Source organism: Bombina bombina, chromosome 8, assembly GCF_027579735.1.
Source record: "Bombina bombina isolate aBomBom1 chromosome 8, aBomBom1.pri, whole genome shotgun sequence".
In the NCBI taxonomy this organism is placed as follows: domain Eukaryota; kingdom Metazoa; phylum Chordata; class Amphibia; order Anura; family Bombinatoridae; genus Bombina; species Bombina bombina.
The window spans coordinates 26445628-26469018 of NC_069506.1; the positions used below are offsets into that span (position 1 = coordinate 26445628).

Consider the following 23391-nt stretch of genomic DNA (forward strand, 5'->3'; position numbering starts at 1 on the left):
GTATCAGTTTTACCTTGGACTTGTAATATCAAGTTGCGTAATAATGTTAGCCCGGTGCAGCGATATTGTTTATCACGTCCCGTGCTATCATTAGCGTGGCACTTGTAATCTGGCCCATAGTGCCTGAAAAAGACTCATTTAATTTAATACATCAAAGTAAATTTAAAAGGATTGTCTGAATGAAGACAGTTTTTTTTTACTTCCATGTATCTGTAATTGAAGTCTCTAAATGAAAGACAGACAATGAACAGTATGAGATTTTGAATAACAAAAAATTTGGTGAAAAACAGATATGACTGGGATTATTTTAGAATCTATTTGCCAAATGTCTGGACAGATTCTGCATGCAATTTTCTCAAAATTCCTCTATCATTTATATGAAAAAGCAGCATTTAAACATTCTGCTCTTTCGTATGAATAACGTTTGCGTACAGTACCCCTTTAAAGGGACACTGTAGTCAGCAAAGTACAGTATATGAAAAAGAATGCCTTAAAGTTAATGTCAACTTTCATGATAAAGTGCCCGGTTTTTAAAAAAACTATTAAAAACAGGGGCACTTTCATTCATGAAAGTTTACATTGCAGCGGATTTTACAAATACTCACCTTCTTCTCCTGAAACACCGGATCGCCCATCCCAGGCCTGCAGTTCTTCTGTACTTCGTCAGTAATGATGAAACCGGCTCTCTCCAATCACGGCTTCCCCCCCAGGAGCATTCATCAGGTGAGGCCACGCTTTGATTGGAGGAAGCCGGTTTCGTCATTGCTGTGTTAGCACAGCAGGAAGAAGCAGGCAGGACGATCGGCGATCCGTGTTTCAGGAGAAGAAGTTAAGTATTTGTAAAATCCGATGCAATGTAAACTTTCATGAATGAAAGTGCCCCTGTTTTTAATAGTTTTTTTTTTTTTTTTTTAAACGGGAACTTTAACATGAAAGTTGACATTCACTTTAAATAATATTTTTCCCACATGTCCTATAATGAGCTGTGTGCTACTATTTAACTGTCCCTCACCACATAGCTCATTATTTTCCTACGCTCCCTGACCAGCTGTGGTACATGTTTAAGGACACTAGTCCGAAACGTTGTCTGTTTTAAGTTGGCACAATAAAGTAATATTTTTATACTAGTTGGTGGTGCTGTTAGACAATTTTTTTGGAATATTTTTTCAGACCATGGTGCAGGTCTGTTAGCTTGCACACCTGCAAACAATCTTTTGCAACCCCAGGAGTGGGGATTGCCTTGGTGCTTGTGCATATTGGACATACTTAGCTGTAGTACATGTCCAGAGCCACTTACCCTGCAGACAGCTGTGCACAGTATATTGTGTACACCCGACAACACTGGCTGTAATGGTACTAGCTGTGCACAGTATATTGTGTACACTGACATCACTGTATGTAATAGTACTAGATGTGCACAGTATATTGTGTACACCTAACATCACTGGCTGTAATGGTACTAGCTGTGCACAGTATATTGTGTACACAAGACATCACTGGCCGTAATGATACTAGCTGTACCATATGTGCACAGTATTTTATGTACACTTGACATCACCAATTGTAATGGTACCAGTTGTACAAAGTATATTGTATACACCTGACATCACTGGCTGTAATAATACCAGATGTGCACAGCATTTTATGTACACCTGACATCACCAGCTGTAATGGTACCAGTTGTACAAAGTATATTGTATACACCTGATATCACTGGCTGTAATAATACCAGATGTGCACACAAACAGTACTTTATGTACACCTGACATCACCAACACCAATTGTAATGGTACTAGTTGTACAAAGTATATTGTATACACCTGACATCACTGGCTGTAATAGTACCAGATGTGCACAGAATTTTATGTACACCTGACATCACCAGCTGTAATGGTACCAGTTGTACAAAGTATATTGTATACACCTGACATCACTGGCTGTAATAGTACCAGATGTACACAGTACTTTATGTACACCTGACATGACCAATTGTAATGGTACCAGTTGTACAAAGTATATTGTATACACCTGACATTGCTGGTTGTAATAGTACCAGATGTGCACAGTATTTTATGTACACCTGACATCACTGGCTGTGACAGTACTAACTGTGCACAGTATATTGTGTACACCTCACATGACAAGCCGTAATGGTACCAGCTGTGCACAGTATATTGTGTACACCTCACATGACAAGCCGTAATGGTACCAGCTGTGCACAGTATATTGTGTGCACCTGACAACACAGGCTTGTCAGTATATTTATGAAAATCTTAGTAGTGCTATCCAAATAATATATATAAGTTTATGGCAGGGTTATAAACACAATACAAAGAAGTAGAAACCCTTATCAACCATGCACCTACTAGACCATACAATTAATATAAATATCTGAATTCTTTTATTTAGTTAATATCCATAAACATATTGAACTATATTTGCAATAAAAGGAAACTAAATAAAAGTTTATATGCGTTAGAACCAACTCTTAAGATATGCTATTCTTCTTACAAAACCCAGAACAATATACCTTCACAATTCAGCCTTATTTATTTAACACAATGGGACTAAAAACCTTTAACATCCAAGCAATACAATTCTAAACAGTGTTTATAAAACAATAGGATAAAATATATATTCTGCTATTTAACTGCAATTTATCCTAATACAAAATTAACCGACAATATCAGAACTTGTATAGATGAGTTACTTAGCCAATTCAGACACAGATTTGAACAAAACCTAGGCTTATAACTACCAATTTAAAATACAATATACTTCACCAATTTTGAACCAATTCGTAGCGGTCTTTAGGTCATCTCATTTGAAAGAAGGTTTTTGCACAAATCAAGGATAAGTTTTAAGCTCCTTGCTGAAGTGAACTTTTTTTTTTTTCAGGTATATCGCAGCCAAAATCAGATCACTAATTTTCAACAAGTTACAGACAACTCTCTCTTGTGCATTCAACACTCCCATTATATAATCATTGATGACATCATGTGGGTGGCACTACGGGAGCTGACCTTCCCATTGGTTATCTGGGAAGTCTAAATCGGATTGGCCCTTGGAAATTTCATTTTTAACAGCCAGAAAGAACCTTCTGGCTGTAGTTCTCGCAACATAACACCAGGTGGCAGCATACAGTACAACATAGCAATACAATACAGCATTTCTGACATTTTTAAGCAAGTTAATTTTTTTTTTTTTTTTCATAAAATGGTTATTTAATCAGATTACACTCTCTGCATTAATCATATATAACCCCAATTACAGATGGTTAATATTAGGTTATTTTTTTTTTTGATTATTCTGATACCAAATATGTTATATTATTAACATTTTATTATATCAAGGCAATTTAATACTGCTAATTAGTAGCTTAAAATGCATTACAATTTTATCAGTATTCTGGCATTTCTTTGCAAATAACAGCTTATTTTTATATCTCCAGATTGGTAGTATTTAAAACTCCTGATATTTGCATCCACCCAGATATAGTATGTGACATTTCTGTGTATTTCTTCCTGAATACATAAATCCTGTTTATGTCGATCTGAAATAAAAATAAATGTTAATAATCACTTCTCTTCAGGTCCATAAACATCTATTCATGTTCTTAAACACACAGAGGCTAAGATATTCATGCCTTCAAAATATATATATATATATATATACATATATATATCATTCAATCTTTTACTTTCCATATATATATATATTTAGATGTTAATGTTTGATATCACATAAATATACATCTCATATCCATTAAAATATATATAGTTGTTTTGAAATCATAATGTAAGTCATAGGCCTTCACTGTATTATCCTAACATTCTAACTTTTCAGTAACTTCAGTTGCCAGACTTTTTGTCTCATACTCACCACATGGGGTCAATCCATGAGGAGTTGTAAGAGTCTTTAAAACAGCATATTTCCTGTTTAGCCAGCAGTGCAGATGTGTATTTGATTTTATTTGTGTCACCTTCCCCCAAGAGGGGTTTTTGCAGTAAGTCTTCAAATAGAGATTCAGTGAGATAGAACTGTTGTATCACACGTGTCAAATTCCAAAGGGGTCCTTGAACACATTCTTTTCTCACCTCACCAAATGTTCTGAGGTTATAAAAATCTGCATATATAGTCAAATGAATAGGGTCACTGAGCTATTTCCTTTAGAAAAGAAATGTTTGTGTTTCAAAAAGGCTCTACTGATCGTCAATCCTGATAGACGTGTATTAGAAGCTGTGTTCAACAAACTCATGTTCAATTAATCCTGAGGTCTCATCTAACATATACAGTGTATAAAATATACATATATATATATATATATATATATATATATATATATACACATATGTAATATTCATCATAATATTTATATACTCTGACATAAATCCCCCTTCCAACTTCAAATAGATGTAGGACACATGTATTTGAATTGGCTTAAAGTCAGTGGTATTTGATGAGGATCAACCGTATACCTCATAGACAGTCTCTTATGAAGAAAGTTTGTTATTTTGAGCTTTCATGTTTATCAGTTAGGCATCTTTAAACTATAGTATGTCTTTAGTTCATTTGGGGATATGACACTTCATTCTCCCTCTATGACTTGTAGTTGGGATCTGGGATGACACGCTCGCAATTGATTGATATGGGCCCATTTATCTATGAAACTTTCATTTTTGGGGATCCGTATTTTATAGGCCACTGGAGATATTTTGTCAGTAATGACAAAAGGACCTTTCCATGAGGGAAGAAATTTCTTCTCCCTAACCTGATCTCTTCCAAAGTTATAAAGATAAACTTTATCATTTATTTCATATTCCTTTTTGGATGTTTTGAGATCATAATAGGTTTTAGTGGCAGTTGCGGCTCTTTCTAAATTCCTTTGAGCAAATGCAAAGGCATATTGCAGGTGCTTTCTTAAGTTTTCCACATATTGATGTGTATTGGCAGCGTTTATCAAATTTTGGTCTGATGTACGGTACAGCAGATGCTGAGGTAGAACCATTCTTCTACCAGTCATCAGTTCAAAAGGTGACATCTTGGTAGCACTACTTGGAGTTGCTCTTAATGCCATTAAGACTAGAGGTAGTTTTACATCCCAGTCTTTACCTGTTTCACTCACAAACTTTTTGAGGATTTTAACAATAGACTGGTTGTAACGCTCTACACCACCACTTGAGGCAGCTCTATAAGCAATATGGAGCTTTCTTTTAACCCCTAGTATTTTCCACATTTTTGTCATCACTTCGCTAGTGAAGTGGGTCCCCCGATCTGATTCGATTCTTTGGGGCAAACCAAATCTGGAAAATACATGGTTGATGAGCAATGCTGCACATGTTTCAGCACTATTGTTAGGTGCACTAATGCACTCTACCCATTTAGTGAACAGGCATGTCACTGTTAACATGTATTTGTTACCTCTTGATGACCTTGTTACTGGACCAATAAAATCAATTTGTATATCTGACCATGGCATTACCATCCCCCTTTTCTGCAATGGCGCTCTATGCATTGGTGCAGTGGGTTGGAACTGTGGGCAGATTAAACACCCTTGACAGTAGGTTTGAACGTCTTTCAACATGTGTGGCCAAAAAGCATAATCACGCAATATTTCATACGTGAGTTTGGCACCGCGATGTCCAGATGTGGGAGCATCATGGGCATGTTGGAGCATTAGACCTCTGAACTTGGTGGGTACTACCCACTGCTGGATGCCAGTTTTGGAGGTTCTAATTAACAAACCATCCTGTAATTTGAATTGTGATTTAGATTTTATTAAGATTCTCAGATCTTCTTTGCCAATACAATCATCTTTTGAGATGGGGTTGCTTTCAGGATCTTCTATGTGTTTATAGAAGATGCCTACAATGGGGTCTTCTTTTTGACTAGTGATCAGGTCCTCACTAGGAGAATCCTGACTCCATTGTACCAAGTTAGGCTCACTCTGTTGTTTTGCCTGGTTTCTGGTAATGGCTTCTACCTGAATTGCACCCATTAAGTGGTCAATATTAAGGAGTTCTCCAGTTATGGCTCCTTGTTTGGCTAATGAATCCGCAAGGTCATTGCCTTCCTTATCCGGACCTAGAATTCTGGAATGACCCTTGGTCTTTTTCCAGTGTATGGTTAAATCATTGGATACTACCAGATTATCAATCTCGCAGAACAATTTGCCATGCTTGACTGGTTTGTTATTGCTTTTCTGCATGCCATTTCTTTTCCAAGTTGGCAGGTATTCAACAAAACTGTCACGCACATAATTTGAGTCAGTTATGATCACAAATTCATGAATACCATGTTCAATAGCCATTTCAATGGTTTTGAAAACAGCAGTTAGTTCTGCAACTTGACTGGATCTTGGTCCAATGTTGAAACCTACAGATATATTTGAGAATCCGTTTGCCCCAGTTATACCAATGCCAGCGACTAATCTGCGCTCATTATCAATAGTGGCATGGTAAGAACAACCATCAACATATACCCAAGGTAATGTTTGACAATGGTCCTCATTGTACATTTTATATGGGGAAAGCAATTGTTCTTCCAGAAAATCATCTTCTGATAATTCTTCCCCAGGATCTCTAGCAGTACAGTCGTGGAGCTCAGCAAGCCCTTGTGCGACTGGATTCTTTTTATTCTGCTTGTAGCAAATTTCTAAGGGCCAGACTTGTAAGGAAAGAGTCCACGCTGTTATGCGGCTATTAGACAAATTCCCATCTCTTATTCTCTCACTTTGCAAATATAGCAAAGGCTGGTGGGCCGTTTCTACAATAATTTTCTCGCCCTGTATATAGCTGCGGAAATTTTGTAGAGCCCATACAGTAGATAAGAGGGCTTTTTCGCAATCGTTAAACTTTATTTCTACTGGGGATAGATTTTTGCTCGCATGAGCAATGGCTTTGTTCAAATTATCATGCTTTTGGTATAACACAGCACTCATGCTTACATCTGTGTACCCTGTTTCTAAGTAGAAAGGTTTACCACCTTCAGGGTACGCTAAGCAAGGTGCTTGAGTGAGTTTTCTCTTCAGCTCTCTGATGGCTGTCTCTTGAAACTCACTCCAGTGCCATTTCACATCCTTCTTTAGAAGAAGTAGTAGTGGTTTAGCTAATTCCGCATAATTATCAATGAATTTGCGAGAATAATTCGTCATACCCAGGAATGATCTCAATTCCTTTAAGTTAGTTGGGTTTTTAGAATTCACTATAGCTTCCACCTTTTTCTTCTGGGGATTTAATCCATCAGAGGTAACTTCATGTCCCAAGAAGTTTACACGAGTGCGGCACCATTGAGCTTTTTGCAGGGATAATTTGACACCTGCCCTTTTAAGTTGGCTGAGGACGTGTTTAAGCTCTGCAATGTGTTTTTCAAAGTCTGTGCTTTTGATTAAAACATCATCCACATAAGATAAGGTCCCCCTTTCCAGTGCGTCAGGCATAGCCTTATGCATGAATACAGCAAATTCATGTCCAGAATTTATGTATCCAAATGGAAGTCTCTGGAATGCATACTGAATCTTTTGGAAGGAGAATGCTAGCTTATATTGGTCCTCTTCATGTACCTTTATGGTCCAATATCCCTGTGCACAATCAATGGCAGTGAATATTTTGGATCCCTGCATTTGTGCTAGGCACTGGTCAATGTATGGTACAGGCCAGCCAGACATGTATACTCGTTTGTTTAGCTGTCTTAAGTCAGCACACAAACGCCATTGTCCATTGGGCTTAAGGACACCTAGAATAGGATTATTATAAGAGCTGTGCACCTGTCTGATAATACCTCTTTCTTCCAAATTCCTTATGATCTCTGCAAGAGAATCATATGAGGCTAAGGGAAGTCTGTATTGTTTGACAAATACAGGTGGTGCATCGGGATCTGTTTGTATTCTTGCAATGTGCAAGTCTGTAGTACCACAGTCATAAGAATCCTTAGCAAAAATATCCTTGTACTCCATCAGTAGTTCTCGCAGCTGTTGGCGTTCATCATCGCTGGAACAGCCATTAGCTAAGGATATTTGCTCTTCGACTATTTGCTGAAATCCTGGAAAGATTTCAGGCTGTCCTATTTCATAGGCTTCTTCCAGTCTAGAGGTGAGATCCCCTTGATTATAATTTACATTGCTCCCATGACTCTGGGTATTGGGGTAATCTTGCTGTTTGATTGGCTGATCAAACACTAGAGAGGCTTCTTCAATTTTACAGATGCCTTCCTCTGAGCTGAAGGGATAAATAGATTGAACATTAAATAGACCCTCTGGCATAGATGCAAAGGATTGTTCTATTAATTGTTCTTCAGTTAGGTATCCTTCAGGTATTAGCCCAATTACATTATTCTGGAATCCAAAAGTGTAATAACTTGATTCCAGTGCATATCCTATGGTAGTTCCCTTGGATAATGTTATATCCTGTGGGGTCATGTTATGCACAATAATATGTATTGGAACAGTTCCAATATTCACCATAGGAGTGTAAGTCACTGTGACACCCAGATTTTGTATTCTATGGGAGAGGCAAATTAGTGTTTCAGAAGTTTTTAATTTCTGACCTCTCTTTACCTGTAAGGGTAAAAGAAATTTATCAGCCCCAGCAGGAATTATAACATCGCTAGATACCTGCATATTCACAGCATATGGCAATTGCTGGTTTGATTTCAGGGCTGCATTTTCATCCTGAAATACTTCAGGGTCCCCCTTTAACCTGCTCCAAAGGCAAGAGTTAATCAAATCTATTTGTATGGCATATCTATGTAAAATATCATTGCCAATGTATATTTGATTATGGGGAGTATTTAAAACTAAAAACAGGTGCTTCACTGACTTATTACCAATAGAGATAGATAATAAGCACTTATCTGTGATGTTATAGCTTTCAGACCTGTCATCCAGGCCGTTGACACAGTGGTCTTGGGGAGAAAGATATTTAATCACTTTAGGTTCAGCTATTTGCGCTAATAAACCTTCGCTTATATAGCTAGCTTCCTGTTTTAAATTTATTTTAGCATACTTGGTTTTACCAAGGTCATGCACTTGTATAGGGATAAATAGATCCTCTTTAACTCTCTCAATCCCTGTGAGGTATTGAGCATGGTCTCCCCCTTTAGGGATTTTAGGATCCCCCTTGTGGAGTGATATGGTTAATATATCGCCATCTAGGGAGATATTCGCTATTTTTCCGGGCGAAATTTTAAAAGTATTACCATCAGAGCCACTAAAAGGAGTCTGATCATCTATTTGTAGAATAGTGATTTCAGGTGTAGAGTTATTCCTGAAATGAATCTCCACAGCATCTGGTTTCTCTTCCACCACGTGACAGCTGTGTCGGGTGCGAGATGTACCAGATTTTTCATAATTGATAGGCCGTTTAACTTGCGACCAAATTACATTATTTATGCAATCAATTATGGTGCTTAATCGTTTCAGGAGATCACTACCAATAATTAAACGATCAGTTGGCAGATCCACTATAATGACAGGGTGTCTTATGACCCTGTTCCCCAATTTAAATTTTAACCAGGCAGTACCGTAGACTTTTAGGGAGTCACCCCCAACACCTATTAGAGAACCGTCAAATTCTCTTATTTTGGGTTTGTGGGGTGTTAGCTCATTTAGCTGTGTGTAGTACCTGTGGGATAAGATAGTTGCCTGTGACCCAGTGTCAATTAATCCCCTGATAGGGTTGGAGACTGAATCTTGCAGCTCAACTAGTACATAATATCTTCCTGTAGTTTCTATCATTTCACACATAAAATTTGCATTCTTGTACATCTGTGGGCTTCGCCACGTTTTACCTGGATCCGCTGTGTCATTCGATGCAGAGGAAATTTCATACCTACCTGTTTCCCCTATGACAAGGTCAGCTGGGTTCTTGTGTACTGCATCTGTGGAAATAATGTTAAGAGAACACTGCAGAGGAAAAGTTTGGTTAATTTTTCCCGGCTGATGTCGCTCATTGTCACAGCTAATTTGTCCGTTTCCGGTCTGTGGGGAGATAACATGATTAGTATCATTGATATTTATTACTACATTTTGTATATCTCTCCCCTCCCCTTCAGGTGATACTGCAGTATTTATGACTGTGCCTGTGGTCCACTGCTGACCACTGGCTGTACCCCTAAAAAAGTATTGTTCGGTTGCTGAGCCGTAGATTTTTGACTCATATTAGCGATTTGTTCGCTCAACCGATTTAATTGGGTAAACAGCATATCTACCTGATTGTACAAGTTACCTCTACCCCTGGGCCTATCTCTTGGTGCCCCATTGTACTGATTCCTGGACCATTGGGTTCCCTCAGAATCAGGGCCACTATTTCTATTCTGGCGTGGTTGCCCCTGGGGTTCAGCTTGTTCAGCATTAGTACTTTGGGGAGCATTATATACCTGGGGTGTCTGGTTACCCTGAGAATATCTTCGCCGTCTATTGTATCTACCCTTGCGCGGATACCAATTATTTGGTGAGTATTCTCTTTGTGAGTAATTATTCACCTGATTATGTCCCCCACTTTGGTTATAGTCTCCCTGCGCCTCAACCTGTGTAGGGGGAGGGGCAGAATTAAACCTCTGTGGAGATGGCCTGTTTTGACTGGCCACCTCTGCATAAGTCCTCTTGTTGGACTCCAAATTGAGGGGGCTAGGTGACACCCTAGTTTCTGCCACAATTTTGGGTTTTGACTCCTTTTTAACCCCCTGCTCACTGGACTGCTGAATAGAGTATAACTTCGTACTCTCTTTGATCAGCCATTCCAATGAGCAGTCCTCATCAAAATCTCTAGCTAAGTTGATTTTGATGGGTGTAGGCAATGCTTCAAAAAATAAATTTACAAATTCTGAGCCATCAAATCTGGGATTATCTTCAGCCATACTGTACGCATTTTTCAATACAGAAAGGAATTCGACTGGACTCTGATTCGCACGACACTTTAAACCATATACCGCTATTTTCGCGGCAGTTTTAGTGCGATATTGCCCGAATTCTTTTCTGCATTGTTGTTTTACCCCATTCCAGGAATGAATATTCATATCCTTTAGTGAAGCAAAGAATTTGTGATGCTTACTGTCAAATACCCAAGGCAGAAATTCAATTTTCAATTTCTCACTTGTAACATTCATTATAGCTAACGCATTTTCAAAAGCCTGTAAATGATCAATTACAGATGTTGTTCCCTTATTGGAGAATATAGGTACTGCGCGTTGTACGAAAGTGATTATTTTATGGGAATCATAGACTTTATCAGACTTATTTTGGGATTCTCTGTTAGAGTTTCCCTCCCCCGCATCAGCTGCGCTACAGCTGTCCTCTGGATTTACATCCTGAGGGGATTGTCTATTTGGGAAATCTACTTCTGACCCGTTAGGGGTCATTTGTCTATGTTGTTCTATATATTTTCGTACCTCGTCCCTGACGCGTTCGCTAAAGGAGTTAGCATTATCTGTATTATTCTCATTGCTAATATAGGGGTTTTCATTATGGCGATATGACCTTTTTAAATCGCTTAGTTCTCTCTGGCTTTGCGCAAGCTGTTTATTTAAATCTTGTATCTGCGCGATTAAGTCCATATTGTGCTTATCTAAGGTGGCTAGGTTTTGGGCAAATTCATCCATTTTATTTTTGGCTATTTTTAAACCCTCTTCGCGTCTGCGCGAGGAACGAATACTATTTTCTAGCTCCTGTATTTGCAATCGTTTGTCTGTGACACAAAACGACATTTCGTCAATTATGCATATTAAAAGGGGCCAGGATTTTAGTATTAGTTCATCTCGCTTTTTGGGAGCTTCGCATTGATTAATCATTAATAATTCCTGGAAGAATTCATTCTCTTCATTCCACATATTATTATTAACGGTAATATTTTTAGCCCTAGTTTCAAGCATATCCATAAAATCATTTAATTCACCCGCAATATTAAACTTCCCTTTAAGGTAACTTAAGATATCTTTCTTAAGGACCTGACCTTTAGTAATAGGTATGGTTATGGGACCAATTTCATTGCTATGTATAGAATTAAATGAGTCACTTCTGGCTACAGACATTATTCTATTGGTTTAGTATTTATTTAAATAAAATGCTAATACAATTTTTGCCAATAAAAAGAGAGAAAAATGTTATATTTCAAAAAAAAAAAAATATTATTAATTTTGAAATATGAAAAATTAATATTCCGAAATATGAAAAATTAATATTTTTGATTAACTTTGAAAATATGAAAAACCAATATTTTTGATTAATTTTGAAATATGAAAAATTAATATTTTTATTAATTTTTCAAAATTAATCTTTAATAATATTTCAAGATATTAATGTCAATCTCGAAATATGAAAATTAATATTTCAACTTTTCAAAAAAAAAATTATATCTTCAAAATATTAATATCGAAATATGAATTATTTCTCTTTTATAATAATTTCTATTTACTTACAAATATATTATATCAATTATGATGGATATTAATAAATCTCATGCAATGCCTCCAATTATTATGTCAGTATATTTATGAAAATCTTAGTAGTGCTATCCAAATAATATATATAAGTTTATGGCAGGGTTATAAACACAATACAAAGAAGTAGAAACCCTTATCAACCATGCACCTACTAGACCATACAATTAATATAAATATCTGAATTCTTTTATTTAGTTAATATCCATAAACATATTGAACTATATTTGCAATAAAAGGAAACTAAATAAAAGTTTATATGCGTTAGAACCAACTCTTAAGATATGCTATTCTTCTTACAAAACCCAGAACAATATACCTTCACAATTCAGCCTTATTTATTTAACACAATGGGACTAAAAACCTTTAACATCCAAGCAATACAATTCTAAACAGTGTTTATAAAACAATAGGATAAAATATATATTCTGCTATTTAACTGCAATTTATCCTAATACAAAATTAACCGACAATATCAGAACTTGTATAGATGAGTTACTTAGCCAATTCAGACACAGATTTGAACAAAACCTAGGCTTATAACTACCAATTTAAAATACAATATACTTCACCAATTTTGAACCAATTCGTAGCGGTCTTTAGGTCATCTCATTTGAAAGAAGGTTTTTGCACAAATCAAGGATAAGTTTTAAGCTCCTTGCTGAAGTGAACTTTTTTTTTTTCAGGTATATCGCAGCCAAAATCAGATCACTAATTTTCAACAAGTTACAGACAACTCTCTCTTGTGCATTCAACACTCCCATTATATAATCATTGATGACATCATGTGGGTGGCACTACGGGAGCTGACCTTCCCATTGGTTATCTGGGAAGTCTAAATCGGATTGGCCCTTGGAAATTTCATTTTTAACAGCCAGAAAGAACCTTCTGGCTGTAGTTCTCGCAACATAACACCAGGTGGCAGCATACAGTACAACATAGCAATACAATACAGCATTTCTGACATTTTTAAGCAAGTTAATTTTTTTTTTTTTTTCATAAAATGGTTATTTAATCAGATTACACTCTCTGCATTAATCATATATAACCCCAATTACAGATGGTTAATATTAGGTTATTTTTTTTTTTGATTATTCTGATACCAAATATGTTATATTATTAACATTTTATTATATCAAGGCAATTTAATACTGCTAATTAGTAGCTTAAAATGCATTACAATTTTATCAGTATTCTGGCATTTCTTTGCAAATAACAGCTTATTTTTATATCTCCAGATTGGTAGTATTTAAAACTCCTGATATTTGCATCCACCCAGATATAGTATGTGACATTTCTGTGTATTTCTTCCTGAATACATAAATCCTGTTTATGTCGATCTGAAATAAAAATAAATGTTAATAATCACTTCTCTTCAGGTCCATAAACATCTATTCATGTTCTTAAACACACAGAGGCTAAGATATTCATGCCTTCAAAATATATATATATATATATATACATATATATATCATTCAATCTTTTACTTTCCATATATATATATATTTAGATGTTAATGTTTGATATCACATAAATATACATCTCATATCCATTAAAATATATATAGTTGTTTTGAAATCATAATGTAAGTCATAGGCCTTCACTGTATTATCCTAACATTCTAACTTTTCAGTAACTTCAGTTGCCAGACTTTTTGTCTCATACTCACCACATGGGGTCAATCCATGAGGAGTTGTAAGAGTCTTTAAAACAGCATATTTCCTGTTTAGCCAGCAGTGCAGATGTGTATTTGATTTTATTTGTGTCACCTTCCCCCAAGAGGGGTTTTTGCAGTAAGTCTTCAAATAGAGATTCAGTGAGATAGAACTGTTGTATCACACGTGTCAAATTCCAAAGGGGTCCTTGAACACATTCTTTTCTCACCTCACCAAATGTTCTGAGGTTATAAAAATCTGCATATATAGTCAAATGAATAGGGTCACTGAGCTATTTCCTTTAGAAAAGAAATGTTTGTGTTTCAAAAAGGCTCTACTGATCGTCAATCCTGATAGACGTGTATTAGAAGCTGTGTTCAACAAACTCATGTTCAATTAATCCTGAGGTCTCATCTAACATATACAGTGTATAAAATATACATATATATATATATATATATATATATATATACACATATGTAATATTCATCATAATATTTATATACTCTGACAGGCTATAACAGTACTAGCTGTGCTTGCTCAGAGTATATTGTGTGCACCTAACATCCCTGGCTGTAACAGTACTAGTTGTGTACAGTATATTGTGTACACCTGACATCACAGGCTATAACAGTACTAGCTGTGTACAGTATATTGTGTGCACCTAACATCCCTGGCTGTAACAGTACTAGCTGTGTACAGTATATTGTGTACACCTGACATCACAGGCTATAACAGTACTAGCTGTGTACAGTATATTGTGTGCACCTAACATCCCTGGCTGTAACAGTACTAGCTGTGTACAGTATATTGTGTACACCTGACATCACAGGCTATAACAGTACTAGCTGTATACAGTATATTGTGTACACGTGACATCACTGGCTGTAACAGTACTAGCTATGTACAGTATATTGTGTGCACCTAACATCCCTGGCTGTAACAGTACTAGCTGTGTACAGTATATTGTGTACACCTGACATCACTGGGTGTAACCATATTATCTGTGCACAGTATATTGTATACACCTGACATCACAGGCTATAACAGTACTAGCTGTATACAGTATATTGTGTACACCTGACATCACAGGCTATAACAATACTAGTTGTGTACAGTATATTGTGTACACCTGACATCACAGGCTATAACAATACTAGCTGTGTACAGTATATTGTGTACACCTGACATCACAGGCTATAACAATACTAGCTGTGTACAGTATATTGTGTACACCTGACATCACTTGCTGTAACAGTACTAGCTGTGCATAGTATATTGTGTACACCTGACATCACTGGGTGTAACCATATTATCTGTGCACAGTATATTGTGTACACCTGACATCACAGGCTATAACAGTACTAGCTGACATCACAAGCTATAACAGTACTAGCTGTGTACAGTACATTGTGTACACCTGACATCACTGGCTGTAACAGTACTAACTGTGCACAGTATATTGTGTACACCTGACATCACTGGGTGTAACCATATTATCTGTGCACAGTATATTGTATACACCTGACATCACAGGCTATAACAATACTAGCTGTGTACAGTACATTGTGTACACCTGACATCACAGGCTATAACAGTACTAACTGTGCACAGTATATTGTGTACACCTGACATCAAAGGCTATAACAGCACTAGCTGTGTACAGTACATTGTGTACACCTGACATCACAGGCTATAACAATACTAGCTGTGTACAGTATATTGTGTACACCTGACATCACAGGCTATAACAATACTAGCTGTGTACAGTATATTGTGTACACCTGACATCACTTGCTGTAACAGTACTAGCTGTGCATAGTATATTGTGTACACCTGACATCACTGGGTGTAACCATATTATCTGTGCACAGTATATTGTGTACACCTGACATCACAGGCTATAACAGTACTAGCTGACATCACAAGCTATAACAGTACTAGCTGTGTACAGTACATTGTGTACACCTGACATCACTGGCTGTAACAGTACTAACTGTGCACAGTATATTGTGTACACCTGACATCACTGGGTGTAACCATATTATCTGTGCACAGTATATTGTATACACCTGACATCACAGGCTATAACAATACTAGCTGTGTACAGTACATTGTGTACACCTGACATCACTGGCTGTAACAGTACTAGCTGTGTACAGTACATTGTGTACACCTGACATCACAGGCTATAACAGTACTAACTGTGCACAGTATATTGTGTACACCTGACATCAAAGGCTATAACAGCACTAGCTGTGTACAGTACATTGTGTACACCTGACATCACAGGCTATAACAGTACTAGCTGTGTACAGTATATTGTGTACACCTGACATCACAGGCTATAACAGTACTAGCTGTGTACAGTATATTGTGTACACCTGACATCACTGGCTATAACAGTACTAGCTGTGCACAGTACATTGTGTACACCTGACATCACAGGCTATAACAGTACTAGCTGTGTACAGTACATTGTGTACACCTGACATCACAGGCTATAACAGTACTAGCTGTGTACAGTATATTGTGTACACCTGACATCACAGGCTATAACAGTACTAGCTGTGTACAGTATATTGTGTACACCTGACATCACTGGCTATAACAGTACTAGCTGTGCACAGTACATTGTGTACACCTGACATCACAGGCTATAACAGTACTAGCTGTGTACAGTACATTGTGTACACCTGACATCACTGGCTATAACAGTACTAGCTGTGCACAGTACATTGTGTACACCTGACATCACAGGCTATAACAGTACTAGCTGTGTACAGTATATTGTGTGCACCTGACATCACTGGCTATAACAGTACTAGCTGTGTACAGTATATTGTGTACACCTGACATCACAGGCTATAACAGTACTAGCTGTGTACAGTATATTGTGTACACCTGACATCACAGGCTATAACAGTACTAGCTGTGTACAGTATATTGTGTACATCTGACATCACAGGCTATAACAGTACTAGCTGTGTACAGTACATTGTGTACACCTGACATCACTGGCTGTAACAGTACTGGTTGTGCATAGTATATTGTGTACACCTGACATCACAGGCTATAACAGTACTAGTTGTGCACAGTACATTGTGTACACCTGACATCACAGGCTATAACAGTACTAGCTGTGTACAGTACATTGTGTACACCTGACATCACTGGCTGTAACAGTACTAGCTGTGCACAGTACATTGTGTACACCTGACATCACAGGCTATAACAGTACTAGCTGTGTACAGTACATTGTGTGCACCTGACATCACTGGCTGTAACAGTACTAGTTGTTCATAGTATATTGTGTACACCTGACATCACAGGCTATAACAGTACTAGCTGTGTACAGTACATTGTGTACACCTGACATCACTGGCTGTAACAGTACTAGTTGTGCATAGTATATTGTGTACACCTGACATCACAGGCTATAACAGTACTAGCTGTGTACAGTACATTGTGTACACCTGACATCACTGGCTGTAACAGTACTAGTTGTGCATAGTATATTGTGTGCACCTGACATCACAGGCTATAACAGTACTAGCTGTGTACAGTACATTGTGTACACCTGACATCACAGGCTATAACAGTACTAGTTGTGTACAGTACATTGTGTACACCTGACATCACAGGCTATAACAGTACTAGTTGTGTACAGTACATTGTGTACACCTGACATCACTGGCTGTAACAGTACTAGTTGTGCATAGTATATTGTGTACACCTGACATCATAGGCTGTAACAGTACTAGTTGTGCACATTATATTGTGTGCACCTGACATCACAGGCTATAACAGTACTAGTTGTGCACATTATATTGTGTACATCTGACATCACAGGCTATAACAGTACTAGTTGTGCATAGTATATTGTGTACATCTGACATCACAGGCTATAACAGTACTAGCTGTGTACAGTACATTGTGTACACCTGACATCACTGGCTGTAACAGTACTAGCTGTGCACAGTACATTGTGTACACCTGACATCACAGGCTATAACAGTACTAGCTGTGTACAGTATATTGTGTACACCTGACATCACTGGCTATAACAGTACTAGCTGTGTACAGTATATTGTGTACACCTGACATCACAGGCTATAACAGTACTACTAGCTGTGTACAGTATATTGTGTACACCTGACATCACTGGCTGTAACAGTACTAGTTGTGCATAGTATATTGTGTACACCTGACATCACAGGCTATAACAGTACTAGCTGTGTACAGTATATTGTGTACACCTGACATCACAGGCTATAACAGTACTAGCTGTGTACAGTACATTGTGTGCACCTGACATCACTGGCTGTAACAGTACTAGTTGTGCATAGTATATTGTGTACACCTAACATCACAGGCTATAACAGTACTAGCTGTGTACAGTACATTGTGTACACCTGACATCACTGGCTGTAACAGTACTAGTTGTGCATAGTATATTGTGTACACCTGACATCACAGGCTATAACAGTACTAGCTGTGTACAGTACATTGTGTACACCTGACATCACTGGCTGTAACAGTACTAGTTGTGCATAGTATATTGTGTGCACCTGACATCACAGGCTATAACAGTACTAGTTGTGCATAGTATATTGTGTACATCTGACATCACAGGCTATAACAGTACTAGTTGTGCATAGTATATTGTGTACATCTGACATCACAGGCTATAACAGTACTAGTTGTGCATAGTATATTGTGTACACCTGACATCACAGGCTATAACAGTACTAGTTGTGCATAGTATATTGTGTACATCTGACATCACTGGCTATAACAGTACTAGTTGTGTACAGTATATTGTGTACACCTGACATCACAGGCTATAACAGTACTAGCTGTGTACAGTATATTGTGTACATCTGACATCACAGGCTATAACAGTACTAGTTGTGCATAGTATATTGTGTACACCTGACATCACAGGCTATAACAGTACTAGCTGTGCACAGTATATTGTGTACACCTGACATCACAGGCTATAACAGTACTAGCTGACATCACTGGCTGTAACAGTACTAGCTGTGCACAGTATATTGTGTACACCTGACATCACAGGCTATAACAGTACTAGCTGACATCACAGGCTATAACAGTACTAGTTGTGTACAGTATTTTGTGTACACCTGACATCACAGGCTATAACAGTACTAGTTGTGCATAGTATATTCTGTACACCTGACATCACAGGCTATAACAGTACTAGTTGTGCATAGTACATTGTGTACATCTGACATCACAGGCTGTAACAGTACTAGCTGTGTACAGTACATTGTGTACACCTGACATCACAGGCTATAACAGTACTAGTTGTGTACAGTACATTGTGTACACCTGACATCACAGGCTATAACAGTACTAGCTGTGTACAGTACATTTTGTACACCTGACATCACAGGCTATAACAGTACTAGCTGTGTACAGTACATTGTGTACACCTGACATCACAGGCTATAACAATACTAGTTGTGTACAGTACATTGTGTACACCTGACATCACAGGCTGTAACAGTACTAGCTGTGTACAGTACATTGTGTACATCTGACATCACAGGCTATAACAGTACTAGTTGTGCATAGTATATTGTGTACACAACATTAGCAACACTATGTGGAAATAATAACAACAGAATCTGCATCAAATGTATTTTTGTGTAATCAGGTGCTGAAATGTGTCACTTACTACAGGTATATCATAGAATATGTCAGTCAATTAGTAAGTCTTTCCACCAGTGGATCCCATTCAAAACATTTTGGTGATCAGATATATATGGTTTCACTGGGTCTCCGCTATGCTCCTTGCTTGGGACATATTTAGACAATTCTCAGGTTACTGAATGGAAACCTTTAAATTAGAGGCTATACTGGTAGTTACACAGCCTCTGTGTATGGAGTTACATTCATATATATTAATAAATCTGTGGACAAAACTGATGGGCAACAAACTGAATAGTGTCTAAGAACACTGGATATGCTTTTGGGGTGTTAGCATGCAAGATTTGGAGCATTTCCTTTCATATCCAGACTCTTTTGCTTCAGAAGACAAAGGGACTATTTACAAGGACACTTGTTAATGGTTCTTATCTATTCCCACCACCCAACATATCTTAATGTTACACACGGGCTATATTCACCATAAAGAGACTCTTAAATCAGTGGACAATAAATGCCTATTCAAATGATCTTCTAAATATCTAAGATGGAAATGGAATCATATAAAAGGACATGTTCCTTGCAAGACAACAAACTGGTTTGATTATTGTTTTCTTAATTGGATTTTCAATTTGTTTAAAATTTAGAGTATACTGAATTTGAGTCATTTATGTCCAATATGCACATTACTAATACAGATAAATCTGACTAAAACTATGATAGATAAAACATTGCTGTTCCAGTGCTGAAGGATACATCACTAGAAATGTTCCCAATTTATAAACAATGCTATGGAGATTCATATTTTAATGTTAAGTTCATACTATGCTAGGTGCATGTGAGAAATCCTGGTCCTGTATCTGACCTTTAATTCAAAGCAAGTGAAATACGAGTGCTTGTATCTGTCCTTACAAACATTTTCCATGTAACTGAAAAACATTTGCATTAAAGGGACATTCGTATACAAAAATGTGGCCGTGTGTGGACCTGTAACCACACAACTGGGGTCTGAATTGAGCTGTTTTCGCTCTACTCCACGTGAGTAGCACTAATTTGAAGAACATATATTGTCTTTGACTTTAATGCACCATTGTGTTTTTCTTTTAAGCACAAGGTTCACCATATTTACAGAATATATGTTTTCAATTTGGGATTTGTCATCAGGAGTGTATCCTATTTTATTACCTCATTACTATGACAACACACAGTTTATAACGTAACCAAAACCCTTTTTCTACTGACTAACAACACAATAAAATGCCATTGCCAAGAAAGAAATTCTATGGATTAATACATCAGACATAACATGTAGAGTTTATTACTGGTTTATCTATTGATATAACAGATACAGTTTGATCAAACCATCCAACTAATGACACAAATACAAAATTATTTTAATGTATTACTGGTAAAATATGGATCTGTGTTTAAGCAGAGATATAATGAAGATATAATGAGTATCAGTAACATGGAGCTGATAAAGTCCAGATGTACAAAGTATAATGATATCAATCCTCCAGGGTCCGGACCCATCACTTATGCTGCACAAATAAAGGTATTTTTAACAAAGCAACTGGAGGATTGATATTATTATACTTTGTACAGTGTACAGCAATCAGGGGCTGGATTTAAATGCCCCACCAATATCATCCTCAACTAATAAAATGTTAGAAATAACCACGGTATACAATACAGGGTTTAGGAAAGATTTAATAAGTTATTTATAAGGAAAAGCTTCCAGATCACTTAAAAGGACATGAAACACAATTTTTTTTCTTTCATGATTCAGGTAGAGGGTTAATTTTTTATACAACTTTCCAATTTACGTCTTTTATTTAATTTGCTTCATTCTCTTGATATCCTTTGTTTAAAATAAGCAGCAATGCACAACTAGGAGTTAGCTGAACACATCAGTAAACCAATGACAAGAGGCATATATGTGCAGCCACCAATCAGCAGCCTGTGTCTACCTAGGTTTCCTTTTCAACAAAGGCTTCCAAGAGAACAAAACAAATGAGATAATAGAAATAGAAAGTTGTTTACAATCACATGCACTACCTACTCAGCCCTTTGAAAACCTAATCATTCACAGCATTTATTCATGATCTGATCCATTCATTTTGTACAATCTGTAAATAAATATTAAAGACAATTTGGTCTCCGTTTTCTGCTTCTTCATTCACTATGACCTCAGTAGATGAGCTATTATATGAAACAAGCACCTTACAGAACAGTAGGGCTTCCTCCCTAACATCTACTGATGGAGATTTGTTTTGTCAATAAAACATCTCTTTAAATTAACACTGTATTTTTGTCATTACATATTGGTGCTCACAATGCTTGTCCTTGGTCTTGTTAGTATTTATTGATAAATGTTTTTTATTTTTTATAATCAGATTTATTTGCTGGATGGTGATTTTTTTTTACACTGTTTGTTGAAATTTCTTGAAAGCCTTAATATTTCTACTCTCAGTTCTCTTTACCAAGTCTAAGACAGCAAGAACCGTTAATCTCTTGCTAAAAACCATAATTATATCTTGCAGACTGTCTGTGTTAGCAAATGTTGTTTACGGAAGCCAAACAGAGGATAATTCTCTCTGACAGCAAATAGGTTATTAAAAACAAATTATAATACAGTACATTTGCTTTGAAAGCATTGACACACTACCCACCTATGAGTACTTAAGTTTTCCGTTACCTACCTGTTTCTATGGGGTAGGCTTCTTGCATCATAAAACTTAAAAGAACAAATAATTTTGACAGCGGTCGTAAACTTTTCCCCTTGTTTTTGCCCATCTTCACATTCTTTTTTTACGTACTGTTAATTCTGCGATGAAGGTAAAGAGTCCACAGTTTCTTGTCCTAGTGTGCAACAGCTGTGATCTGGGGCAAGCTGGTGCCCTCCCAGTCCAGAAAGCAAACTTCAGCCGTTATTTTCCAATATAGTGCAGAAGACACCAGTTCTGGGTGGCTATTTGCCAACAGTTTTTTTTTCTCTTTGTGAGCACAATAACTCCTTGGCCTTTGCTTTTGTTCATAGCTAGACCCCCTTTCATAGCTTAGATTTGTGCCTCTTCGTTGCCATGACAGCTCTGAAGGTTTGATAGAGCAATAAATAATATACTACCCTTCCCGGAATCCCAAACCTGCAAGGCAGAACTGTGGTCTTTGGGTCTCTCTTGTAACTTCTGACGTATTTGTGAATAGTAAGATCAGTACAAGTCAAATCCATGATTCTCTTGGAATTCTGAGTCTAAATATTCTACAAATAAAAAAATCAAATAACAGGTTACAGACCCATTTAGTAACATAAAATGATCACTTTGAATTAAAAACAAGTTGCATAGTAAAAGTGAAATGGAAATGCAGACACAATTACATTTCTTTATGTGCCAAAAAGAATCTAGTGCATCAAAGAACCCCAATGATAAAAATAAAACAGTTTTACCACCTTTAGCAGTGAATAAATTATGTTTTCATCAGACAAGATACCCATTCCAGACCATTAGAAATGTAATGTGAACACGTATATCAGCTTGGGTGTTTTTTTTTTTTTAATAGGACATACATAAAAGTGCAGAAATGCTGGTGATTGGCGGCTACATACATATGCCACTTGTAATTGGCTCAC

The 23391-nt window shown here is 37.0% G+C and overlaps 1 protein-coding gene across 1 annotated transcript in view; it reads right to left on the bottom strand.

Annotated features, from left to right (window-relative positions):
* LDLRAD2 (low density lipoprotein receptor class A domain containing 2) overlaps positions 1-22635 on the bottom strand; it is a 105166-nt gene extending 82531 nt beyond the window's left edge. Inside the window, exon 1 of the mRNA XM_053690227.1 lies at positions 22463-22635. Coding sequence (XP_053546202.1) covers positions 22463-22556 — 94 coding nt within the window. The 5' untranslated portion in view covers positions 22557-22635. The remainder of the gene's footprint in view (positions 1-22462) is intronic.
* Positions 22636-23391: the final 756 nt, after the last annotated feature.